The 25,976-nt window shown below is 54.8% G+C and overlaps 1 protein-coding gene across 1 annotated transcript in view; it reads left to right on the top strand.

Annotated features, from left to right (window-relative positions):
• The window catches only part of TRIO (trio Rho guanine nucleotide exchange factor), a 245,181-nt gene that overhangs the window by 194,655 nt on the left and 24,550 nt on the right, over window positions 1–25,976 (top strand). Inside the window, exons 35-38 of the mRNA XM_037529214.2 lie at window positions 16,348–16,640; window positions 17,905–18,075; window positions 20,543–20,638; window positions 24,742–24,890. Coding sequence (XP_037385111.1) covers window positions 16,348–16,640; window positions 17,905–18,075; window positions 20,543–20,638; window positions 24,742–24,890 — 709 coding nt within the window. The remainder of the gene's footprint in view (window positions 1–16,347; window positions 16,641–17,904; window positions 18,076–20,542; window positions 20,639–24,741; window positions 24,891–25,976) is intronic.

Raw genomic sequence — 25,976 nt, 5'->3', positions numbered from 1 at the left:
AAAATTTACTTTGTACCAAACGCAGGAGAGGGGAGGAGGCCCCACATTTCACATTCTTTTTAACTGAGGAAGGCAGCGTTTTTCTTAGCCGAGCAATAAACAACACACATACAATTGTTTATACTTTCCGTTCAGAAAGAAGCAGAAATCTGAGGAAGTATTAAAAGAACTCAAGAAGAAAGTGGGGGGTTTGTGAAGGTAAAGCGTAGGCTTCAGTAACCCCCTCCTCAAAAAACGTGTTTGTAACTAATGGGCACGTTGTGATGTTCAGATGTGTAGGGAACATTCTGGGTGCCGGTGCCTGGGAGCAGCGACCGGCCCCAGCACGTGTGCCTGCTGGTCTGGGCAACAGCCGCAAGCACATGCCTGCCTGGGCCTGGGAGGTCAGACTCCAGCTGGTGGCCTGCAAGGCCCGCGCGGGGTGTGCTTGTGCGAAGCCTTCGCGCGCTGGACACGGCAGAGAACACGCAGAAGTAGAGAGTGAGGGTTTCGGCAGCCTGAAGAGAACAGCCAGTTTCCCAAAAGGGCGAAAAGAGCTGCTAAGACACTTCAGTGAAAAGGCCTTGACACACACATGCGAGGCCCCTCTTTCCGCTGGGACGTCGCCTCTCGGGGGGCGCGGGGAGATGTGTTTCCAACGAGGGGGTGGGGGTGGCATTGCCGCACGGTGATGTCACTGCTGGCTCTGGCCCCGGGGCGATTGTGCTGCTTCGTGCTATCATGTCACCTCAGGAGGCTCTGTCTGCTGTCTGTCCTGAGAAGACCCCCATCCAGACAGGCGGAGGCCCCCCTCCATCCCTCGCATTCCCCAGTAAGGAAATCGCAGCCTTGGCCGGTGCTGCCGAGGAGAAACATCTGGCTCCAAGCGCCCTAAGAATTTCCTTGAGCTCCAATTAGAGTCACTGTGGTAGAACGTGAGCCAGCGCCGGCCCTTCCCACATGTGAAGCTGGAAGGCAGGGCTGGGAGAGGCAGACGAGCCAGTCCACCCAGACAGCAGCCTGCAGGGCCAGCGGCCCAGGAGCCGCCTGCCACCCACCGCCGCCTCCTACAGTTGGGTGCCCGGCTGCTGCTCCCGTCGGCTCAGCCCTCGCCATGCCCAACGGAGTGAAGCCCGTCGACCCCCTGGACTCGCTGCCCTCGGTCAGCACAGCCTACCGCGCCGGCGGGCAGCCCGGCCCCTGCAAGTACTGGATCCTGGACCTAGGTACCCCGCGCCGCAACCTCCCCCGGGGTGCAGCTGCAGCCAGTGTGTGCTTGGAACAGAGATGCTTTGTGCTGGAACACGGACGTGTGTTCTCTGCCACGGCCGGGGAGTGGGCTGTGCACGGGGTCTGGGGAGGGGTCCTCTGGGGCCGGCACCGGAGGGGGGCTGTGGCCTGGGCAGTTGACTGAGTGTGTGATTGGGGGGCACTTTTGAGTATCTGGGGACTGCTTTTGCTGATGCCTTTTTCCTTGTCAACAGCCGAAAGCCATCTCTGCTCCAAACCACTTTGTGATGGCAGTGGGTCTTAGGGCTGCTTCGGGTTTTGTTTGGGGTTTTTCGGACCACTCAGAAAAAGGCCATGTGCTGTAACCTGCTGGTTCCTCCCTCCTCGGCCCGCGCCACGCAGTCAGCTGCTGCAAAGTCGCACACGGGGACGGCTCCCCGGAGCCACCGCCACATGGCAGGGGCGTGTGCGTGTGCTTGCGCCAGGCTTCGATTTTGTGTGCAGATCGAAGTCAGGACAGGAAATTAGGATTCCCACAGAGATGATGTGAGAAATGGGTGCTTCCTCTGCTAAAGGGGGATCAGTAAACAAGAGAATGGGGGGGTTGGGTCTGGGGGGCCCCACAGTGCTGCCCAGGAGCCTGGCTTCCCAGCAGTGACCTTTGGCACCAGTCCAGACCCGACAGCCTTTAAAATGAGTTTCCCACAGGCTGTGCTGCACCCACCAGTCAAGTGGGCTCCTACCAGAATTCGGTGCCATCCTGGACACTGAATGTCTGCCCTGCTCTTATCAGGCATTATTCTCATGCACTTGGGGCGGGCAGTGAGGCTGGGACAGGGGGTCTGGTGAGGCCTCTGGCACTTGAAGTGCATGGCCAGCTCCACAGAAAGGTCGAGGTGGAGGGACCCGCCGGAGAAGCGGGGGTTGGAGGGCCCGAAAGGCTCAGAAACCTGCGTTCAGCACCTGGAGGGGAAGCGGGGCTGTGTACAGGTGGTAAGGAAAAGGCTGGAGTGACCTTTGATGAGGGGCCGGAGGAGGCGCATGTGCCGTGACGGCGGCGGGTCCTTGCTGTCAGCATCGGGTGGGGCCTGTTCTGGCAGCTCTTGTTCATGGTATCAGAGCATTTCCCAAGTCCCATATTTTTGAAGACTGTGTTTGTGTTAATGCGGTGGCCTCCCTCACGGCAGGTCTGCGAGGGCCTGGGAGTCTGGAAGGGGTGGGGGATGAGCCCCTTTTCATTGAGGAAGAGGGTATCTATTCAGCAGAAAGAGCAACTGGTCCTCAAAAGTCTGATTTAAAGCCTCAGCCTCTTAGAAGTTCTGGGTTCCGAGTCCAGGACCTGATGTCTCTGACATTGGGGTGCTCCCCTCAGTGTATCATGAACACCCCCAAAACTGAGGCCAAGATTTCTTCATGAGCAGTTTTGCTCAGAAATAATGGGATAGAGGGGACTGGAACCCTTGCAGCCACTCCTTGGGATGGATTCCCTGTGAAGGGACATCATGAAACTAACACTTTGAAATGCTGGAGGACAGTGAGGCTATTAGGATTTTGTTCTGGCAATTCTTAAGCTATAATGGAAACTCCAGGTGTGTTATCCAAGCTGTCACCACGGAATTTTTAAACTCATGCAAGTTTGGAAAGAGATGTGTGTGCGGTGGAGTTTTCATGAAGAAAAATAGAATAATCTCTTCACGGTACACGAGAGCTGACCCTCCCCCTCTCTGAACCCCCCGCAACTCCTCACCCCCCGAGATATATGACTCCATCTCTTTCCAAGCCTTCACAGGAATTCCAAGACAATTTCCTGAATGCCATGTTGTATCAGGGAGATATTTTAATACATTCTGATTCCACTCATTAAATTGAGGTGGGGAAATACATATGTCTCAGATTGGGAAAGGAAAAAGGGTTTTGAATACTATCCAAGAAATCAATCCCAAAGCAACTCTAAAATGTCATGCAAATCACAGAGAGTGATTGCAAAACTTTTCTTTAGCCCCACAAATAATCGAGGGGTTCCTCGCTTGGAAGACCTTGGGGAAAGGCAGTTTTCTGCTTTCTGACGTTTTCCGTAAGGCATGTCCTTGTCCAAATGTGCATTAGTCTTGCTTGGAGTAATCTGCATAAAAGCCGGTGATTTGCAGACGTTGCCATCACCAATATCTTAGACAGCCTTGAGCCCAGAGTTTTACTGCTAAGCTTTGTTAGGAAAAGAACTCAAGAGAAAGTTAGCTCAAGAGGACCGGACCTGGTCTCTTAAGGGGATTCCAAGAGGGAGCCCCGTTGTGCTGAGAAGAAGTGACACCTTTGAACCTTCTCCTTCTGCACTGAGTGTACCTTTTAGAGAGGACACGGTTCTGCTCCCTGGCAGTGCCCCCAACACTGGGCACATCTTTACATAGCAGAACCTGTGCGCCTCGACCTCTTGAACACCCCCACATCTGGTTTGGTTGTGGTTTTATTTTTTTGGATGAGTTGTTAGATTCTCACCCATGCCATCTTTTGTGTCTTTATAAATGAAAGGTAAACCCAGGAAAGTTGTTTCTTTGATCAACCATATGTGAACCTGTCCTGGAAGCATCCAAGTAGGTTAGCAGTGGCGGCCCCCACACCCAAGGGGGCCAGGATGGTTCCCTTCTTGAGAGGGAAGGAGAAGGGCCACAGAAGTCCCCCCGCAAAATGGCATTGTTCCCCTTTGGAGATGACCGTTTCACACCAGCTCCCGTGCAGAAAAAACCCACCTCCCACCTCCTTTGCTCCCTTGGTACCTGCAGGCAGGTCAGCGTGAAGGACCCCGTGTGTGATAGCACAGTGAGAAGAGCGTGTTCCCACGCCTGCTGGTCTCAGCTGACCCCCCCATGTGTGACCATGGGTAAATCCTGGCTCTCCCCTCCAAAAAAAGGAAAACGTATGCTTGCCGCTGCTATGATTATGTTTTCCCAACACTACATTAAAAGCTACTTTTTCCCCTTTTAAACAAAGTGCAGTTTTAAAATAATTTTAATTTCTTTTCCCACTTTTCCCTAACCAAAGTGTATGTTGGCAAATTTTGTAGGTGAAAAGTATTGCACCCAAGTTTGTCTATGTCCAGCCAAAAAAAACAAAGAAGCTTAAAATTATTGGACCTAGTTTGGGGTGAATGTACATTCTGGAGATATTAAAATTTTTTCAAAGTTGACACTAAACACAAACTGAAACATGCCCTCCCCGGAGGTCCCCGGGGCACACCTCCCTTCCCAGCCCTGGAGTCCTTGTCCAGAACAGGCGCCGCCTCGCTCCAGCCAAGCCTTTCTCTGCAATGGCCTCTTTCCTAGAGGACCCCTCTGACAGGGCTGGAAGGGAACATAGATTTATGACTTTCTAGTCTGAAGAATTGCCTCCAGGTGCTCAGAGTGGGTCTCCGGGGTGAGTGAGTTGGGGCCTGGGCGCAGGTAATGACCGTGGAATCCTCCACGGGGGACCCTCCGTTTCCCCCTTCCTGTCCCCGAGGACGGAGGCGGGGGCATGGGAGCGTGGAGCAGCCACCGCCCAGATGTGCCCCAGCCGTTTCTCAGACACCTCTCACATACAAACGTGAACAAAGTGGTTTACCCCAAAGTACACAGTTTCTCTGAAATGATGCTAATGAATAAAACTGGAGCAGTCATGGGCATCTGGCGCAGCAGAAGGGGGTAACAGCCTTCTGCTATGATAATACCTGAGCACCTTCTAGTCTTTCTATATAAAATGAAGGCGCTTTCATTTACACTTTATTAAGTTTGACTGTGACAGACCATCTCAATCCAACCTATTGTCTCTTTCCTGAAACGCGCAGCTGAGGGCAGCTTCTGTTGTTCCTTCTTACTGAAATCGATCACCGCTCAGGCTGTCGTGCAAATCGTGTTAAGGTCAGCCTGGAAAGACTCGTGTTATGCTCACCTCTAAGGGTGCAGCCCCTGGGAACCTTCTGGGGCCGAGGAGACGCCCTGAACACCGTCCCTCCTCCCTATCTCTTACCCTGAATGGGAGCGTGTAGGAAGCCCCAGCAGTGGCGGTGGGCCGGGGCCTCTAGTCATGACAAGGGATGAAAGTGCTTGTTATGACCCAGCACTGTTTTCCCGCCTCTCTCTCCAGCTGAGGAGCAGCACTTCGCTCAGTCCCTCCCGCCCACTCCCATGCAGAGGCGTAGCCTCTCCTGCCTCCGCGTCCTGGGCACTGGCGGCAGCCAGGCATGACTGGGCCTTCCTCGCAGAGGCGGCTTCCACGGCTTTGTCTACCAGCCGCTTGGGTCCTGCCTGGAAGAGCTCCAGCCTCCCTGCCGCCTCGCTCCCCCCACGGCTCGTCTGCGAGACCAAGGCAGGGAGGGGTTCCTAGAAAGCTACCCTGGCCCAAAGGCCATCACTTCCCAGCACGGGGTCCCCTCAGACCCCAACTGCCTGCCTAACTCCAGAAACAGCGGCTCCGGCCTCTCTCTTTGAGTGTCGGCTTTGTGGGGAGTTTGAGTGTGTGACCTCCCGCGAAGGGGCGGGCAGTCCTCGAGAGCTTTGAAAACAGTAAACTTGAAAATTAAATTTCCCACCTTTTGGTCTTTGTGGGGAAGTGGGGCGCCAGATGCCATGAAGTCAAACAGGACAAGATTCTGGGGTCTCCACAGCAGAGCTCCCGCCCTGCCGCCCCTGGCCCCTCCACGCCCTGGGCGGTGGGTGCTGGGTCCCCCCGCCCGGCCCGTGGCCCCTCGTGGCTGTGTGGTTAGGGAACAGCCCGCTTTGGGGAGAGGGGTCAGAAAAATCACCGCTGTCAAAGCGGGTCCTAGTTGGTTAGGACTTGTTGTTTTGTGATCAGGTGACCGGGGACTGCGGACATAGAATGTACTGGATAGTGGCTTGTGGTGGGGCGTCGCCGGCTCCCTCCACAGCTGTAAGTCTCTCGGGTAACATCCCCCCTGAGCCCCAGCCCCAGCCCGCCTGCCGGGTGGATGATGTGGACACCGATACTGCTTGGCAGGCTCACAGCAGAGCGTTTCAAGGCCAGATTTTTTTTTTTTTGGTTCTTAATGCCGCATAAAAAGGAGCATATGGCCGTAGGAAATGAGGTCTGTGGCCCTATGAAAACATCAATCAGATTGCATGGTTTAGAGGGTATTATATAATAGCACATAGCATGTTCCGTGTGCTGTCGTGCCGGTCACGGACTTTCTAGAATGCAGGTAGAGAGGCTTTTCCATGTCGTCTTTCTGCATCTGGTCTCAACTTAAAATAATAATAAATTTATGAATGAAGGGAAAGTTGTTACCACCTGAAGTAAATCAATCCTGTCATTTAAACCACTAGCCGCAGATTTTGCCTTTAAACCCGCCGTGCCTGGGAGTGTCCGCATGTCCCTGCTTCACTCACAGGCATTTTCAACCTAAAACATCTCCAGAGCCGCAGATGCCCCCTGAAAAGATTTCTGCCTTCCTGTTTTAAAAGGTGGTCTGAGTTACTTCATTTTCCTTCAACAAGTGAAAAGAAGACAGTCAAAAGCAGGATTATTGACTGTGAATAATACACTTGGGAATGCAAGCCCCCTGCCTGCAAATGAGTTTAACCCTTTCACTGCAGGTGCGCCGCGGTTCGACGGTGCCCCCAGCTGAGTGGTCACGCTCCTCAGAGCCTCCAAAAGGCAGAGTTGGACCGAGGGGGGGGGTACGTGAGTGTGGGTGCTTGCCGATTCCCCCCATATTACCTTTCTATTCCTTAAAGGGTGATTGTCCAGTCAGGGTAATACTAAACACTGTATTGCCTCGGGATAACCTCCCAAGGGAAGAAATGAAGCCTCAAGCACCCTGGTGTACCCCAGGGAGAAGCAGTGTACTGAATACTAAGTAACTAGGTAAACACACAGAATTTGTTGCTTAAATGCTCTTTGTTGGTGTAAGTGATGTTCATCTGAAGCAGCTTTGTGAAGAGAGCAGCTAGTTCACTTTTGGGGAGCACACAGAGCACCTCTGAGTCTGAAAAGGCTGGAGGAGCAGAGCAGCCTTCTCTGCGGGGTGGTAGGAGCTGCAGGGCGTGGGGCTGACCTGCTGGTAAGCTGGAGGGGCCCCAGCCTGCCTGGTCCCAATGCCCCTCTCCTACTGAGCCCCCACAGAAGATGCCTGGCTTCCACCGTGCTTGTGTGCAGGTGTAGAAGGGGGGTGTGGTTCCAGGTGACGGGTGGCAAGCCCTCCCTCTGCCTCTGCTCTCACTGTGGTCAAGTCACGAGCCAGTCTCTTCCGCTGCCTGGTGCTCACGTGGAGAGGTGCAACGCTGGGCTCCATGGGGCAGCAGGGGACCTTTCCTGATGAGGGTTCTTGTGGACCTCCTTGTCCACCCAGCTGTGGATGCTGAAGAGCCCCTGGCTTCTCCCTCGGGTGGGTGGGGGCCTGCAGGGAGCGCTGGCAAACAGGAATGTCTGCAGGATTCGTGTGTGTGTGTTTCCAGTCCCATTTTTAAGGAAAGTTTTTGAAAAGGCATCTTTCTTTCACCTGGCAAGGATATCTTGAAACATCTGCTTTTACCCTTATGTAAAAATGTGGAGTGAGCCCAAACCCCTCCCGGTCATCACTGGCAAGACAGCTTCTAGGGGATTCCTCTTTCCTTGGTGACAGCTTAGACCTCAGGCTGCAGAAGAAGTCTGTTGTTAATCTTCCAAAAATATATGCCAAGGCCTAACTCACATGAAAAGCAGGGAAAATGGACCTGTCATTCCAAGAAAACAGAAGTATGGGCTAGAAATTCCTTCCACAAAGCCGGCATTTGTTCTGGGCAGAAAGGCTTCCTCTAGAAAGAAACCCCAGGTAAACTCAGGGCAGCGTGGCCGTGTCATGAGTGTGTGGCTTTAGCAGCGTGTGCATGTCTGTGTCAGATCCAGGGGCGCCCAGTGGTCCCCATGGATCCCAGGAAGGGGCATCAGAGAGGCCCGGCCATGCTAGTGCCTGCTGCACCCCCTCCTGCCCTCATCTGCCCAGCATCCTGGTCACAGGCAGGACAGTTCCATGCTCATCTCCAGGACACCAACAGTGTGGTGACCCCCTGTTACCAGACGCGAATCCACTGGCATCTAGAACATTCCTGCTGCAGCAGGAACAAGCCAGGTCCCCTTTGTCAGGGCATGGATAAGTCCACCCACCAGCTCTCTATGAAATCCCTGGCGTGAAGCCAGAGTGACTCGAGTCCTTTCCGTTTTTCACAATCAGCCATGACTCTTCCCTCGTCCCTCGTTATTTCATTTCTGGGGTGTGTTCACATTTCACTTTGGCGACATGTGAGAATCCCGTCGTCTGATTAACCCAGTGAAGCCTCTGCCGGTTGCTTTCACATTTCTTTGTGGGAAGTTCAAATGGAAGAAGCCCTTTGAAACGAGAAGGGATCCCGACCAGAAATTCTCACAAATTCGCCTTTTCCTCCCTCGTAGGGATGAGGGTAAGAGGAAGGCAACCTGGGGCTCAGCCCTTGTTGACACAGCCACACCTGCTGTGACACTGTAATGCCCTCGGGACTTGCAGAAGCCACACGAAGAGTGAACAGCAGTTAGGGTCTGGGGTCTGAAGGCGAACTTGCACGTGTGGCTTCTGTTTGCTGTTCTTTTTGGCCCCACAGAGGTGACAGGCCTGCGTCCCTGACCTGCTCACGGAGGGTGGTGTAGAGGCTGCTCTGCTGTCACCAAGAGACCTGAGCACGCCACTAGGAGACTTGTGTGCACGTGTGTGCTTGCGCTGTTGTGAGGTGTGTTTGTCCCTGTATATATGTGTGTGCCTGAGTGTGTGGTGTACATGTGTGCTGTGTATGTTTGTCCTTGTGTGTACAGTGTGTGTGCCTCTGTGTGGTGTGCATGTGTGCCTGTGTGTGGTGTACATGTTTGTGTGTGTGCACGGTGTACGTGTGTGCATGTGTGGTGTGTGCCTGTGTGTGCACATGCTCAATTTTACCCTCCACAAAGAAAAAACTGAAGCGACTGTTCCTAGTTGAGTCCAGTTGTTTCTGGCTGAATCCGTCTTAATTGATGCCAGCGATTCGATTGCGTCCTTCCCTTCAGGGGTCACCCGGAGGTGGGCTGCTGGGGATCGCTCCCCCGAGCTTTCAAGGGTGGGAGGTGGGCCGTTTATGTGCATTTTCTCAGGCAGCGAGGACCATGTGTTCCTCATTACAGCCGAGCCGTGGCCACGCTGGCCCTCTGGTTCCGTCTAGGGATTATTAAAAAAAAAAAAAAAAGGCAGGGGAATTTATCTTTCGCCTTCATGTCTTCTCTGTTCACTCCATATTTGAAAGCAAATTCAAAGTTCACATTTTTGCATGAAGCCCCCAGTGTGCCTGCCCCAGTTGGTGAAATGTGTGAGATTCGCTCCTGATGCCGTCCTGCCACGCTTTGGCCTGCCCCGCCCCACACGCGCATGCTCCGTGCCTCTGTGCAGTTCTGACTTGTTTATTAGAAGGTGGAGAGCAAGTTAAGGCTTAAAAAGGATTTCGAGAGCAAAGTAAGAACCACTCACCCCCACAGACGCAGATGAGTGGACCTGCAAGGGCAGGGTCATTGGAAGCTCGAGGCCCGTCCGGGACACCTTCAGATACTGACCCACAGACAGAACCCAGGGCTCGGTGTGAGAAGGGTGTTAGAAGAGTCCGCGCCGCTCTGCTCCAGACCAAAAGCAGAGCCGCATTCCTGGGCGGGCCTGGTTCCTCCTCCTGACCAGAACTCCCCGGGAAACTCCAGCTTCCTCGCCTGTCCTCGGCCTCCCGACACGGCCTTGTGAGGCGAAGGTGGGACCTTAGAAAGGCGCGTGGACGCCGAGACAGAGGAGCTCCTCTCAGGGCTGTGGAACTCCTGGTGCCTTGTGGTGTTTTGTTTCTGAGTCCATAAAAGTGTCACCTTGATTCCAGGGGCAGGGAGTGAAATCCGGGGTCAAGAAGGTGGAGGTGACCATCACTTACGTGGGAAAGCTGGCCCCAGGGTCTCTGGACAGCCCCATCAGCCCCATAGGCCACAGCTTACCTGCTCTTGGCCTCCTGCTGGTGGTTTCGGGCCTGATGCCCCGTATACGCCCCAGCCTTCGGGCACTGTGAGAATTTCCTTGGTGGAAACCCCTTGACACAACTGAGGTTCTAGGAGCCGTCCTGCCCTGCCGTTGTCTGATGGGATCATCCTCAGGTGTTAGAAGCAGCTGCCCCGGGGTGGCCCTGAATTACCTTTCTCCTGTGATGTGAGTGTTTCTCAAGCCCTGACCCTCTAACAGTAAATCTCCTCTGTCCGTGGAGTGCCCCAAGCTGAGTTAGGGTCCCTGGGGGGAGTGGGGCCAGCTGAGATCGTGCTGGGGGCCTGTGGAGGAGAATCTGAAATATGAGGTGAGATGCCCACGGTAGCCCACTCCTGGAGCGTCTGTGGTGTTGATCCCTGGAAGGAAGGGCTGCAGGACAGTGCAGGGAGACGCACAGAGAGAAGGACAGGATTCAGGCTAGGGGTTCCTACCCTCAGCTGCGTGTGCTTGCTCTAAAGCACTTGCAAACATCTTCAGGACTCTAGCGCTGTGCAATGAGGAGAGGGTTAAAAGGAAATGCAACTCTTCTCAGTCTGCAGCCAGCAGGAAAAGGGCCTTTTACCTTCTTTCTTACTTGGGGAAGAAAAAAAAAAAAAAACGCTTTATTAATCACAGATGTCTCGAATGTGCAGGCGATTTCTCCTGTCCCAGCAGCTGGAGAGCTGTGTGCGTCCTCCTGGTAAAACTCTTTCCTGAGTGGGGTCAAAGGGCAGGGCGCCCCGCCCCCTCTTTCTTTAGCTTTCTTCTTTATTTTCAGAGGGAATCCAGCGTGGACTTAGTGTGAACCCTGGTTCAGCGAGGAAGTCATCTCTTAGAGGTGCTGCCTCTCAGAGAGCAAGAGAGGAACTCGGGTTGGTTTTTTTCTCTCCAGGCTGAAGCCGACCATAAATGACTTTCTCCCGCACACAGATGAGCATTTTTCAAGTAGCTCTGGTGGGCTGATAGTGTCTCTTTATGCTGAAGTTGACTGTCCTCTTCGCAGGACATCATTAAAAAAAAAAGATACGGTGACGTCATTCCCCTTGGGCTGCCGCCTCCAGCTCAGCGTGACTTTGAAGAGGGCCTAGACACCCCGCCGGGGCCGTGATTACAAGGATGGCCAAATGCCTTGTTTTCCGGGTCCTCCATACTGCAGAAATACAGCGTCAGTTCCGTACTGCCAGGGAGTCCTGGGGGACGTGGGCTCTGTCATCCTTCTTCACAGTTTGTAGAACCCACTCGTTCCCATTAGCTCCTGAAGTCCTGTGAGGTGAGGACCTTTGGGGGCCAGAACCTCTGCCTGGGGCTGCGGCCATCGAGCAGAGGGCCAGGCCCAAACCCAGGCCCGTGGGCAGGTCCAGAGCTCCTGCGCTGTCCCTCTCACCTGGAGTCAGGTATCTCCCCAAGCTGGAAGGCGGGGAGCACCTGAGCAAGTCTGGAGGTGAAAAATCAAGAGCACTGTGTTGAGTCTTTTTTCCAAGAAGGCGAGGGTTCAAGGGGAGGCAAGAGACAGTCACAAAGGCGGGAGCAGGATCAATAGGATTTAAGGGACAGTGGGTTTTCCACCCTATATTTTGAGTCACTTGGGTCCTGAGCCTGCTCTCTGCCCTGCTTGGGGGTGGTGTTCGTGGGCTCCCCCCTTGCCAGGGCTCCGAGACCTGGCTGCGCCTTGCGGGAAAGCAAGACACGGTGTGGCTGCTCCGGGACTAAGCACCGAATTAGCCCCTGGTGGGTCAGTCATTCAAACTTGAACTTGGTCGACTTCTGCCGTGACCTGTCGCTCATCTCAGAACGGGCCCAGTGCCGCTGAGGCTGGCCAGCCGGCCCACAGTGGTCTCCTGGCGTTATGGGGAGGTTTGCTGAGGCGGGGAGAGCGCGTAGCTGGCGGTGTGTGCGTTCGCCTGCCCACTGGTCACTCACTCAGTCCGCACCTATTAGGTTCCCAGGAACTCCCAGGCAGCCATTGGCAGCTGGGCTCTGTCGTGAAAAATCAGACCCGGTGCCCACCAGGGAGGCCTGGAGTCCACAGTCCGGCGGGCTTCCTGCTCGGCAGTCACCCAGCTTTCCTGGGATGGCCGCGTGGGGCTGTGAACCCGCCAGCCCTGAGCTACGGGGAGCCGGGTCTTCGCGGCAGGGCGGCCCGGACCGCACACGCAGCATGTCCCCGCCACGAGGGTTCTCCGGGGAAAGCTGCTGCGTGCGGGCCGCAGTTGGAGACCTGCCCGGGGAGCCCTGGGGAAGTGTGTGAGACGGAGAGACAGAAAGATTTATGCTCCCCTTAGCCCAGGGACCGTGAGACCGGATCAGACTGGAGGCCTTCGGGGCCTGTGTCTGCTTTAAAATTTTCAGACACGGTCCTAGCGGCCCGCCTGTCTTCGGGTAACTAGCCGTGATGGCACACGCTTTATTTCGCTCCGTCGGTGGCTGCGTGATGTTTCAGTCATTTGTCGGTTTTTGAAATCCTTGATCTATGCATTATGTCAGCATCCAGCACACAAGCGGAGCGGCCGGTCTGTTGACTCAGGCAGGGGGAGTCTCGGCATCGAAAAGAAAAATAGACAATTTGCTGTCTCTTCGGTGTCAGCCTGCGGGCTTGAGCCTTAGTGTTGAGAACAACGTGAGAAGAGACGGGTTTTCTGCTTTGCTCTTTATTTCACTCCAGTGGTTATTTTCTTGCCAGTCACCAGATCTGTGATTTCTGCGTCAGGCCTGCAGATCTGACAAAGCACCTGCTTTGGTTGCAGACAGACAAGCTCGTCCTGTACACGTTCAGGTTTCTGAAATGAAATGTCTTTCAAGGTAAAATCGAAAATGTGAGGAAAGGCCCTTTTCGTGCGAGCGGCCAGCATTTTTCTAAGTCATGAGTTCCAGGAAAGAGAAACGATGTCGTTCCTGGTGTGATGACGGGCCGTCGCTTCTTGCGAGCAGCCGTCCCTCTGACCCCAGGCCCCCCGCCTCCTCCCTGGGTCCAGGTGGGCCCCTCCAGGCCGCCGCCAGGTTCGTGACACCCGACCCGCCGGGCAAGAGGGAGACATTTCCAAACGGCTCTCCAAGAACGGATCCCGTGTAGCTGAGCCCAGGGAGAGTGAGGATCGGCCCAGCCTCATCTCCTTTTGAACCATTTCCGTCACCAGCTGTTCCTCTGCCTGGCAAGACCAGCGCTCTGAGAATTGTCCTCGTAAAGCCCACGGGCCCATGCACCTATCAGATTAGGTCACAGGAGCGGTGTCAGAACCCAGACGGGCGTCCGCTTCACTTAGGAGCCATCTTGTGAGCTGCCTTGCCGTCCCCCAGCCATGCCCACCCCCACCCCACCCCGAATTCTCACTTGCAGGCACAAAAGCAAATGTCAAGCTCATTTGTTGGCCGAGCTGGTGCGCTCACTTCTAACCTGTGAGTCTGCTCCTGAGCGTTAAAACCAGTCATTGATTTGTTTTGATAAAGTAAGAGGGCCCGGGGGCTGTGGTGGGGGTGCGGTAACGGACAAATGAGGAGGTGTGACCCTGCTCCCCTAAATCATAGTGTTGTACACTGACGCTCCCCCCGTCAAACACACCTTCATCAAAAATAAAAGGTAAGAGGGCCTCGGTCTCTCCCTGCCCCTTTGCCTCCTGTGGCACCTGAGCCAGCTCACCTCCCAGGCTGCACCGGGGCCGCCACCTGCTCCGCCTGTGAGCCGTTCGGCTACATGGCAATGGCCGTCCTCGCTCAGCACTGAGTCAGCTGGCCCTGCCCCCTAGCCGGGGATTTCCACATTTCCAGTCAGTGCTTACTAAGCAGCAGCTGTGTGCCCGGCACCGTGCCAGGCCCGGGAGGATACCAAGTAACGGGCAGACGAGCCCCTGCCCTGTGGCTGACAGTCTCGTGACCTGGCGCGTGGTTGTCCAGGCCAGCCCCTCCACGGGCCGCGCGGTGTCGCCTCCTCATGGAGCCCTCCGCGATCCCTGTTCCTTCTCAAGCCCTGGAGGGGTTTGTGCTCCCGTAGCACGAGTGTCACATTCCTGCCAGTGTGAGTTACATGATCCCCGGAGGCTCTGAGTGGCGGGTCCCCTGGGAGAAGGAAGCAGGTTTGATTCATCTCTGTCCAGTGGCTGGACTGGGCCCTGAGCCACATGGAAGACAAGCCTGGGAAACAGGCACCTTGCAGTGTCGATAAGACTTGGCACTTATAACCACTAGTTGAATAAGTTACCGTCGCCATGTGGATTACCCAGACCCGCCCCTTTTACCTTTCCTGTTGTCACTACCCCGAGCACTTTCCTGGCACCGGGGACCACGTCCACCTCGCTTGGCCTTGCCCCCAAGTCAGTGCCTGGGAGAGTCCCTCGGAAGTATTTACTGCGTGAGCATACTGTCACCCTAATGGCTTCATGCTCCCCTGCCTCTTACAGAGGAAACTGAGACCCACGGGGAAATGTTTTCGTAACTTCTCGTTTAAAAATAAAATAAGGCCTCCCTGGTGGTGCAAGGAGTTAAGCACCGCACCGTGAAGCAATCCGCAGCCACTGCAGCACGAGTTCGATCCCCTGCCGGCCAGAGAGCAACCCACATGGTGCGGCAGACCTCTCCTGTCGCGCACGCTGCTCCCCTCAGCAGTGTGTTTCAGTCAGTCTGCCTGTTCTGCACCCCACTCTGTCTCTGGTGAATCCTCTCACCCCCCCATATCTCTGGCCTGTGCCCAAGCTCTTATATGCATAAGTAAATAAATCTTTAAAAATAAATAAATAAATAAAGTAAAACAAACTCAGAGGGCTGTAGACACGTGTGTATGTGCACACCCGTGCCCGCACACATGCAGGGGAGCACTCATGCTCTCCGACAGGATGCCGTGTTGGTTGTGTGGAGCAGAGGTCTGCCTTTGAGGGAGGCCTGGGTATTTGGGAATGACGGGCCTTGCCCGAAGTGCATCATCTGTTTATGGAAGATTATACCCTCGCCAGGCCAGGCGCGGCCGAGGAGGAATGGCCGGCGATTAGACGGGCATCCGCTGTCTGGTCCAGGCGTCTGGAGCAGGCTGGGAACCGCCTCTGACTCTCCCACACATAATCACAGGATTGGGGGGATTAGCTCACTTGCCTTTTAACTGTAGCCATAATGGTCTCCAGGCCACAGAGGTAAATGCAGCCAATACAGGTGTCTGCATAAAATAATCTTTTCACAGATTAATTCTAATTCATTTTTAAGACTTCAAAAGAGAGGAGAAAATGACAGGCGTGGGGAATGGGCTTCTTCCTTACTCCATTTCCTGGAGCAACGAGCTTCGTTCCACTTGCTGGTGGCCAAGCCGGCTGCTCAGGAGAGGGCCCCGGGCGGCCAGGTCGGGCCTCAGGCTGCAGAGCAGCCCCCCTGCCTTCCGGGGACTGTGAGTGGAGCTGCCGGTCACCTTGGTCACCTCGGTCACCTCAGGTTTTTTTCCTTCCTCCTGAAAAGAATCACCAACCCAGGATTCAGTATATTGAATTTCAGGATAAATATATAGATTTTCAGGTTATTTTCCATAGAACATTTTAGTTATTTAAGGAAGACTTCTCCTCGCCATTCCTTACAGTGTGTTTTGTTGTCACTGGCATTTGTTCCAACATGTGAAGTAACTCTTTTGAGGCTGTGAGCCTGGGACCCAGGGTGGAGGCCCCCAAAAGCCAGCCTTCCTGCAGCCTCTGACCTCGGCCTTGTCACTAAGCTTTCCAGAAGGGTGCCCCAGATCTGTCCCTAAGGCTGATGACCAGGTCAGAGCTATACTGTTTATACACACACACACACACACACACACACACAATGTGCTGTTTTGTTGAACTGTTCACTATTAGTTTGTGATTTCCTTTATATTCTTTCTTAGATGAGAATAATTTGAAGATCCTCTCCTCCGATGTCCGTGATGATCACATTTTAAATCTGTGCAGCAGTAACACTGGCCTTCAGGACTGGTGCCTGGGGGTGGCTAGGAAGGGCCAGTGCATCTTGAGGAAAGTCATTCTAAACAACCCCAGTTAGGTTAGCGGTTGAAATGCACACGCGCCGGCCAGGGGGCCTAGAGGCAGGGCCTGGCACCCTGGGGTGCCCCATTCAGCTGGGCGGTGGGCACCTTTGGGACCTTCCCTCCAACCGCTGTTTCTCTTGTCCTGCAGATTCGCTGTCCATCTCCAGCAATGACGCCAGCCCGCCCGCCTCCGTGGCTTCCCTGCAGCCCCACATGATGGGGGCCCAGAGCTCACCGGGCCCCAAGCGGCCGGGCAACACCCTGCGCAAGTGGCTGACCAGCCCGGTGCGGCGGCTGAGCAGCGGCAAGGCGGACGGGCACGTGAAGAAGCTGGCCCACAAGCACAAGAAGAGCCGGGAGGTGCGCAAGAGTGCCGACGCCGGCTCGCAGAAGGACTCAGATGACAGCGCAGCCACCCCACAGGACGAGACCGTGGAGGAGGTCAGCACCCCCATATCCCAGGACCGCCCCCAGCTGTCAGGGGGCTCAGCCCGTGAAGGTGCTCCCTGTCTGCCAGCCCCATGGTCGGCAGGGTCCTCGCAGCCAGGCTCCATTCCCTGGGGGCCAGTTCTGCCCCAGCTGGTCCTGGTCCCCGCAGCAGCAGGCACGTGCAGCTGTGAGCCTTCCTCCCAAGTGAGGCCACCCCCACACTGCTCCAGAATTTGGGGGGCACCCAGCCCTATGCCCATTCACTGTGCCAGTCGGCAAAGCCAGGAGAGGCTGGAGGCTACGCCCACCCAGGCGAGCGGGCAGCCCTGCAGGAAGCCCCTTGTTTCTGTTGCCCAGGGTGCTTGGTTTCTGCGGCCTTAGTGAGTGTGATGCGGTGGAGAAGGACTCGTTCGCTGCTCCTCCTTCCTCCTCCTGCTTTTCACAGACTCTCCCCTGTCCCCTGACCCTCTCGCCTCTTTCCTCCCCTCCCTCTCGGCTTCAGTGACCTCCCTGCGTGTGTGAGTGTCCACGAGCTTTTATAAGTATCCGTTTTGTCGATTCTTCCCCTCGATTCCTTGCTGTCCTCACGCGCTGTAAACGTGTGGCGTCACCTCTCCTTCCGACGTGCCCCCCTCGCGCTCCTCCCACTTCGCTGTGCGGGGTGCCCCTGTCTCCTGCCAGGGAGGCCTGGGGGAACGTTTGCCTGCCCCAGAGAGCTCCCCGTATTCATACTCACATCTCTGAGAAGAAAATGCCCAAATGATTTCCTTCCCCGTCCCCACAGTAAACACTGGATTATTCCCATGTCATCAAAGATAAATTTATGTGTGTGCATCAGCTTGGAATTTTAAGCTCCTCCTGTTGTTTTAAATTATGCTACAAGGAGCAGAATTCCTTCCTGATCCCAAGCTGAGCCTCCGGCTCTGGTGCCGTCTGTGAGGGGCCCTTGGTTAAGCAGCTCGGATTTCGTTTTCCTTATTCCCTTACGATTGCAGTGAGCGTCACTCTAGCAGGGCACCCAAGTGAAAGGAAATTAGACCGGAGGACCTGACCCAGCACGAGGGCTATGGGACAGATTTTTGAAGCTTGTTCTTTGTGACTTCTTAAAGATGAGCCGCGTTCCTAGCCTGTTCTCGAGCCAGCTGCCGGCGGGGCTGGCGGGGCTGGAGCTGCCGGGTTTCTGGACTTTTCCAGTCAGCCCCTTCGGGCTGCGTTCTGTGGCCCGACTGCGGCGTCCGGGCCTGGAAGTGACCCACGAATGTGGTTGTGATTGCAGAGGGGCCGGAACGAGGGCCTGAGCAGCGGCACGCTGTCCAAGTCGTCGTCCTCGGGCATGCAGAGCTGCGGGGAGGAAGAAGGAGAGGAGGGTGCCGACGCCGTGCCGCTCCCCCCGCCCATGGCCATCCAGCAGCACAGCCTGCTCCAGCCGGACTCGCAGGACGACAAGGTAAGGCCTCGAGTGCCGCCGCGACGGGCGGCTGTGATGGGCACGTCGCCAAGCAGAGCCCACTGTGTCCGCCCAGACGCGGGCACAAGGGGGTCCGCTTAGACCCCGCAGCCAGACAGTGTGTGTCTCCGAGCTGGGCGTCTGAGTCGACGCGGCTGGTGTGTGTTCTATGAGTTTCGGTTACTGCTGCTTTCGGTGGGACTTACTTTTCTTGCCGTGCTGACTGAGGCGCCTGAGAGAACAAGCAGGAGGCCCTGCCGCTGGGGCTCCATCCTCGGGCAGGGACAGGCCCCTGTTCTCTGTTTCTGCACACGGGCACTTTTTCAGACGAGCTGTGCGGCTGTGCAGGCCTCTGTCCAGGGAGGGTCTTAGACAAACTGCCCTGGGCTTGGGAGCGCAAGGCCAGCGCAGCCAGAGGCCCTGGGCAGGTTCAGCTACCAGCCAAGGGAGCCTCGTTGCTTTCTTGATTTTTAGTCCCTACATAGTCTAAAACACCGTGGCCCCTCCCAGTTGTAGAACCGCAAACATCAGGAAAGAAACCTGATAACAGGGCTCGCGCGTCCTGCGTCTGGGGCCGCTGTGCCCCTTCCAGACCAGCAGGTGCTGAGAACGTGCTGTGCGGGCTTTGCTGCATTTTATTTGCACGGTAACTCAGTTTTCTGAATAAAACAGGTTTTCATCAGTTTCTCCCGTTCTTCCTGTTTTCCTCCCGTGATTTATTCCACAGTATTAACACTTGCTGGATTGCCAGCGTTTTACAGTTTTACAACCCGGGGTCTGCTGTGACCCAGTGACTGACAGCTGGGAGGCCCAGGGCCTGACGGACTGACTGACTGACAGGAGGCCCAAGGCCTGACTGACAGCTGGGAGGTCCAGTGACTGACAGCCAGAGGCGGAGGCAGATCACACGTTTGTCCTAACCTAGGGCAGCGTTTCCTTGAGCCCTTATCTCCACCTCACCTCTCACCTCCTCTCCTTAGTGCCATGCAGTGCGCGGTGGCCTCAGCCCCAGCAAGTCACTTAGTTCTCAGTCCGGAACTGGGGGTCACGGGGTGCAGGCCCAGTGCTTCGGGGCAGGAGGCCCGGGGACTCCACCCCCACCACAGGGTTTCTCTGACCACCCCCTGCTGTCCTGCAGTGTCCCAGGCCATTTCTGAGAAGCAGAAAACCAAAATTTCTTAGAAGTGTTTAGCCACAAGTGAATGCCCGCCTGGCCCGGTCGATTCATTCCCCAGATCAGAGAGTGTGTTTTCCCGCTTAAATTGTGGGTCGCCCCAGGTTCTTATGGTCACTTAAAATCGTTTCTGGTGACAGTGTTGAGTCCTCTCCAGAGCAGAACTCTGTAGTGATGTGCCCGCAGACGGTATTACCTTGTGACTAATCTTCTGTTTTGTTCTGTTTTCTCCCCCTGTGAACGTTCGCCTGCAGCATTACGTTGATTTGTGTTCTGTGTCTGTTTGGGCTCAGTTTCCTTACCTCGCCATTTGAATTTTTTTTTCCTTTGTTTTCCTCACCCCCATAGTCCAGATCTCATTAGACCAAACCAACATTTGTTTTGCAAAGTGCACATCTGGATCCACATATGTAAAAGCCTCGTTGTAAATGTAAACCCCGTTATGTCTGCCGTGAGAAATGCATCCTTAGGACAGCGTGTCGCATGCACCTCCGCTGTCTCTAATATGAAGCAAGGTTCATATTACGCCCCCTCTGGTCTCCAGTTAATTGACAGCGCAAGTAATCCGCAAACACGCTGTGGTTTGCTAATTACTGAAACTTGAACTCAGTAGCCTCTCCCCAGCTCCCTTGACTGTCACCCCCTGTACACCCCGATTCTAGCCGTAAACGGCACCTGATAGCTTGTGAGGCCACAGATCTCCTGTACTCTGCACTAATCATTGGGGAAATGGATGGCACAGAAAATGGTGAGCGCGTCCCCCCTCCTCCCTGTCTGGTCAGTGTACCCCAATCTGCCCTTTTCTTTCTTGATTCTTTTAACCCCATCAGCACCATGAAGCCATTCTTAGTATCCGGTTTTCTTTCCTGGTTATTTAAGGATTCACTCATTACACTTCAAGCCTTTCGTTCTTCCATTGATCAGATTCTGTATTTTTTTTTTTCTCCTTCGCCAGTAGCCCAGCCAGCAGTGGCAAAAGCCTTTAGTTAGTGAGCGATCCCCATGCCCAGTCACCTCTCTGGAAAACATTATGATGTTCCATGACGACAGTTTAAAAACAGACCTTGCTGTCCACATGTACCCCAGACAGGTTTTATTTAATATTTCGTGTCAGAACATTGTAAATTTAAAAGGATGGCTTTAAATAAATGCAAACAAAGACAAACTTGTGGTCCTTTTGTCTGGAATTACTTTGAAAAAGAGGTTGAGCTTGCAGGAGAATCGCTGTCCACCCAGTGACTAACACGAGGCTCCCCCGTCCCCCCTCCCTCTCTCTCTGAACCTCTTTCCTAGGCCTCTTCTCGGCTGTTAGTCCGTCCCACCAGCTCTGAAACACCCAGCGCAGCCGAACTTGTCAGTGCGATCGAGGAACTGGTGAAAAGCAAGATGGTAAGGTTCCCGGGCGGCCGCTCCCAGAGTTGCAGCCGTGGGCCCTTGTCCAGGAGCTGCTCTGCTCTGCCCAGCACGCCTGGGCATGTTCCACAGCTTGGGGGGTCCCAAGACCACACTCGCTTCCTTCAACTGCAAGTTCTGGGTCCCCAAGACTGTCCTCGGATTCCAAGATTCACATGAAGGACTCAGAACTCACACCAGGTGGTATCCCCACGTTGCAGCCGATAGCCACGAGAGGACATGGCAGGGGTGCAGGGGCAGGGTCCAGAGGGTCCCGGAGCATCGTCCTCTGCCAGGGGGGTGAGCCAGACAGTGCTGATGTGTCCCAGCATCCGCGTGTGACATCACGCAGAGTCCCTGCCTCCCAGGGGCACTCACCCAGCCTTGATGTGCGGGGTTTTCCACTTGGGCTCAGTGACATCCTGTGACTGGTTCACCCTTGTCACCTGCCACTCACCCTGAGGTCAGGATGCCACGGGGCCCAGCGCCCCCACCACAGGTCCCATTGTTAGTGATGAGAGTCTGCCTTGGCCCAGCGCCCCCAGGTGCACGGACGGCCTCATCAGGCTGGGCTTCCCAAGGGCTCGGTTGTCTTTCGGGAGCCGCAGCCCAGCTGTCCCTGCACACCTTGTTGGCAGCGCCAGCACTGTCAAGGCAGAAGTGGTCAGTTCTAATCTCAAGGGACAACGTGCCCCGTGGCGGCAGTTCCACAGACGGGGGGCAGCTTCCTATTGCTGTTTGAGATTGTTCATTTGGATTTACAGAGTGTAAGAGAAAGGAATATAGTTGGTTACGTCCAGGCTTTATTGTCTTAGTGACCTCTGTATTATCAGTTGGGCAGCGTGGACTCATTTCATAAAAGCCCCAAATTAAATGTTGGATCTTTGAAGCTGAACAGACTGCGTTCCTCCGAACTGATTCAAATCAGTTTCTATGCTTCTTCAATTTTAAATACCCCTCAATACACATCAGTTACATAACCATTCAAGTGATTCTTGCCTAAAAATTGAAGTAATTTTCGCAAAGGAGGCTGGGAGGCGGCCCGTTGTCGGCCTGCAGGCCACTCGGCACATATTTACATTGACTATTTTAAGTGGCCGGGACTCAGCCGGCGCTGATTCGGGTGGAGTCCAGTGGATTGTTGTGGCCATCGCCGGTCCCTTTCTACTTTTCTGTGGCGTCCCCCTGTGAAGTTCTAAAGAAGGAAACTTTTTCAGTGGAAACTGAGATGCTTGTGCTCATGGAATCTCCTCTCAATCTAGCAGGCATGAAGCTGTGGGGTAGAGAGCACAGGTTTTAGAGTCAGTGAGGGTTGGGGTCCGACTCTCCGGCCTGCTGCTCCTGCCGCTGTAGGTGAGACAGAAGAGGCCCCTCTCCCCCCGGGAGATCCCCGTTGATGCGCTTTCCAGTGGACTCATCTCGCCGTCATTCTCCACGGAGTATGGTCTCCTGCCCTCTCTCTGTGTCTCTGGGGAGCCAGAGCTCCACGTTGCTTTCCCGGCCCTGGTCCTTAGACGTCCGGCGGGCCTCCTTTATACAGTGACAGCGGCAGGGAGGCTGGGGCCCCGCTCCTCCTGCAGGCCCTGCCACGCGTCGTGGGTTCTCAGTCATCCGAACGTCCCTCGTGGGCCACCTCTCAGGCCGCACGCCTTCAGGATCTAAACTCGGAGTTGTTTCTCTGTCGGGAGCTGTGTATCCGTTTATTGGGCTGGGCGGGTGAGAGCAGGAGTTTGCTGTTACAGTTTAAGGAACAGAACCTTTGGGCCCTGAGGACTCAATCTGAAAAATAAAAGCCACCCTGGAAACTCTTTCTGGCGCTCACTCCTCTCTCGGGCCGCCGCGTCCCTGATCCAGCAGCGTTGGGAGTGCGTCTTTGCTGAGCCTTGGCCAGAGGGCAGCGGGTCGGCCGCGGCCACAGCTGTTTCAGCTTGACTTTGGCGTTTTCTCTTCGTTGATGTAAATGTAAAGGAAGTTGCAAGGAAGACTGAAAATAAAGAATCACCTGACTCAAAATAGAAGAGCAAAACACAGAAAAACAGAGAGAATGAAATCGCGAGAGATGAACACAGAAATCAATGAGTCAAAAATAAGGCAAAATACAAACAAAAAAAAATGTGGCCTCTGTCCTTGTACAGACATCAAGAAGAAAATGGAGATTCACAAAACAGGAAACTGGGAGAGCTAAGCGAGGACGCAGCCATCACACACTTGCGTGGCTCTGAAAGCAGATTGGAAAAGCTGCTTGACATGGGTCATTTCCTAAGACGCTGTGGTTCACGGGCACCTCGGACAAAATAGAGGGTCTGTGCAGCTCGGTCTTCAGCTGAGAGACAGAGAAAGTGGAGAACCAACTCACTAGAACACAATCAGGCCCAGCAGGCATCACAGATAATCTGTCCGCACATGCAGAGTCCCCATCACCCCCGGCCCACCCCTGTGCGTGAGAGACGGGCAGTGAGGCTGGAGGTGACCGTTGTCCACAATGCCCATATCGACGGCCTGGCCTGGTCGGGTTCTGCACCCTCTCGGCTGCCCCCAGGTCCCAGCCAGAGGGCTCAGCAGCTCTGCAGTCGCGGGTCCAAAGGACTGTTCCGCCCACTCTAGAAGCCCGGCCTTGCGAACATCAGGCCAAGACTCTCCTCTCCTGTTCCTCCCTGAGGGGCCGCCTGGAGCCTTGCTCTCTCCCGCCCCCTCACCATGCGAGTGAGTGGAATTCAGTCTAACCAGCTTCAGTGGTTTCTCGCCACTGCAGGCAGTAAGCACCCTCCTTCGACCTTCGGTCTCTAGCCCTCAGGCTGAGACCACCTAATGGGTGGGCACAGAGCCAGCTCTCAGCCTACCCGGACCCCACTCCTTGACTGTCTTTCGTGAGCGACAGCGGCCGTTGGTGTGTTTCCCGGCTCCCTGGGTTTGGGGACAAGGTTCGCTGTGCGTCAATCCAGGGAGACACTCAGCAGCACTCAGCCCACGGATCAGGGCACAACTTGCCAAGCTCCGTCCGAGGTTTCAGGGGACACAGGTGAAGCTGCAGCAACGAGACCCCTGTGAGAGAAAGAGCTTTCGAATCAGTATCCCGCGTGGCCCGGCTTCCTACAGAGGAGAGGGGAACGTGAGTGCCACATGGGCTGGGTTTTAGCCGGTGGATCTGTGTGCACAGAAGTAGGAGTCGAGGCTTCGTGGATGATCAAGAATCAAGCCAAGTCTGTTGGCGATGTAGCTTGCTGGCACTGCTCTGTAGCCCACCGATGCGGGGGCCAGGGGGTGTCCCCGCCGTCTGGGCCCTCTGGGCGAGAGGCACCCTGAAGCCCCCTGCTGTGCGGCAGGGACATCACCACGAGGAAAATCACTGCACTGGAGTCTGTGCTAGACCCAGAAGCGGGGTCAGCACACGGGTGTGAACTAGTTGTATTATTTCTAATTATTTGGCAACAAGGGAGCGTACACTAATACACACAAGTTCACTCTCCTGGTGGTGCTGTAACATTGGGGTGAGGACCAGAGGCGCGGGGGTGAAAGAACTCACAAGAACTGGAAAGGCGGATTTATCAAAACACCTGCAGGGGAGCAGGGGGTAAGACAGGCGAGGTCTGGGCAGGAATAGGATTTGGGGCTCTTTTGCCTGTTTCCACAGGCTTTCTGGTCTGGGCACCAGTATGCACGAGCTATCTCCTGGGGTGTCTGGTCTTGGGCACTGGCCTTTGGCACAGAATGTGTCCTGACCCTGCTTCCGCATTCAGGGTCATAGTGACCCCCTGGTTGCTCTGGCAACCTTATCAGTGCCCTCATCTATTTGAGCCTCCCCAACCTGCCTGCTGGGCAAGGAGTGGGGGTCTAGTTTTTAATCTTATGAAATGGCACCCCGACACTTTTCATTCCTATTGCTGTTGTATCCAGCTCCTCATCCTCAACTTTTTAATTTTAATTAATGGTGATGGTGGAACTTTTTTGTTTAACTAGTGTGTAATTCCACAAACAGGTTTTGTCACGTCCCCACCATGCCGTGCTGCCGTGCTGGGGATTATCTTATCCTCCCTGGGCCTCTCGTGGCCTGGAGGCAGGACATGTGCTGACGCAGCGATTTCCTGTGATTTTTCTTCCAGGCGCTGGAGGACCGGCCCAGCTCACTCCTTGTGGACCAGGGAGACAGCAGCAGCCCCTCGTTCAACCCTTCCGACAACTCCCTGCTCTCCTCGTCCTCTCCCATTGACGAGATGGAAGAGAGGAAGTCCAGCTCCCTGAAGAGGCGGCAGTAAGGCCCCTGCCCCCGTCATGGCTCTGTGGCTTCCCTCCCTCCAGACTGTAACTGGGGTTCAGCGCTGACGGGCCCAGGAGCCCCAGGGTCTCCTCCGGTTGAGAAACTGGGGGAAGGCACAGGATTGTCTGGGCGTGGGCGGCCCTCCAGTAGTTTCTGTTGTTTGATTTGTATATTAGTTTCTGTTTGTTTTTCTTTGGCTGGCTGGTTGGGTTGTGTTTTTTAAATTTTTATTGCTGTGTAATTGATTAACGTCTGTCGGTTTCCGGAGTTCCGCCCAATGGTTCGCTCTCTGCACGTGTGGCTTGTGGCCTCCTCCCTCCGCGACGCGGCAAAGCCCACTTTTAGGATTTACTCTGGTGGCATTCCAGGTCTGCTCTGCAGGATAGTTGAGTGTGGTCCCCTCCTTTTGAGCCCCGACCTAGGGGGGCATTTTATAACGGGAGTTTATGCCGTAACCCCCTTGGTCGTGCCCCCTTCGCTGTACCTGAGTTCTGTTTGGTGTATTTTGTTCATTTAGATTCTGCATGAGTGAAATCCACTGAGGTCTGTCTTTCTCGACTTTGTCTTGTACACGTAGTAGGGAAGGAAAAAGGCAGGCAACAGAATCTTAAATACAGTCCCCACATTTTGAATATTTTTTGACTCCCTTAGTGGTAGTGTCCCTTGGTCCAGTAAAGCAGCTCTGGCAGGAACAAAAGACCTGAAAACATCACAAAGGTTTAAGCTTGCCTTTGGGAATGAGGGAAACCTCTACACCACCTGAGGGCAGAGACTTGAGGTTACTGACCTCTGTCCCTGCCCTTGGAAGGGGGTGGGCACATAGGAGCTGGTGCTGGGTGGATGGATGGATGAGTGAACAGAGAAAGGAGCCTTTTCAGGCCCACCAAGGATGTTCCCTGTTCTGATCGCGCATTGTCTCCCATTGTCCAAATGGCCTTAGGCAGTTTCTGAGCTGTATGAAAGGAAACACTTCTGAGTGATGTCATCAGACCCTAGGCTTTAGACACAGGAGTCCAGTTTTTTTCTTGGATGTCCAGTGAAGCTTAAAACAACTTAAATCATTAAAAAACAAACAACCAC

The sequence above is a fragment of the Talpa occidentalis genome, unplaced genomic scaffold, assembly GCF_014898055.3.
Source record: "Talpa occidentalis isolate TD23 unplaced genomic scaffold, MPIMG_talOcc4v2.1 talOcc4.6, whole genome shotgun sequence".
Lineage (NCBI taxonomy): Eukaryota > Metazoa > Chordata > Mammalia > Eulipotyphla > Talpidae > Talpa > Talpa occidentalis.
This window is presented reverse-complemented; position numbering and strand designations above follow the sequence as displayed.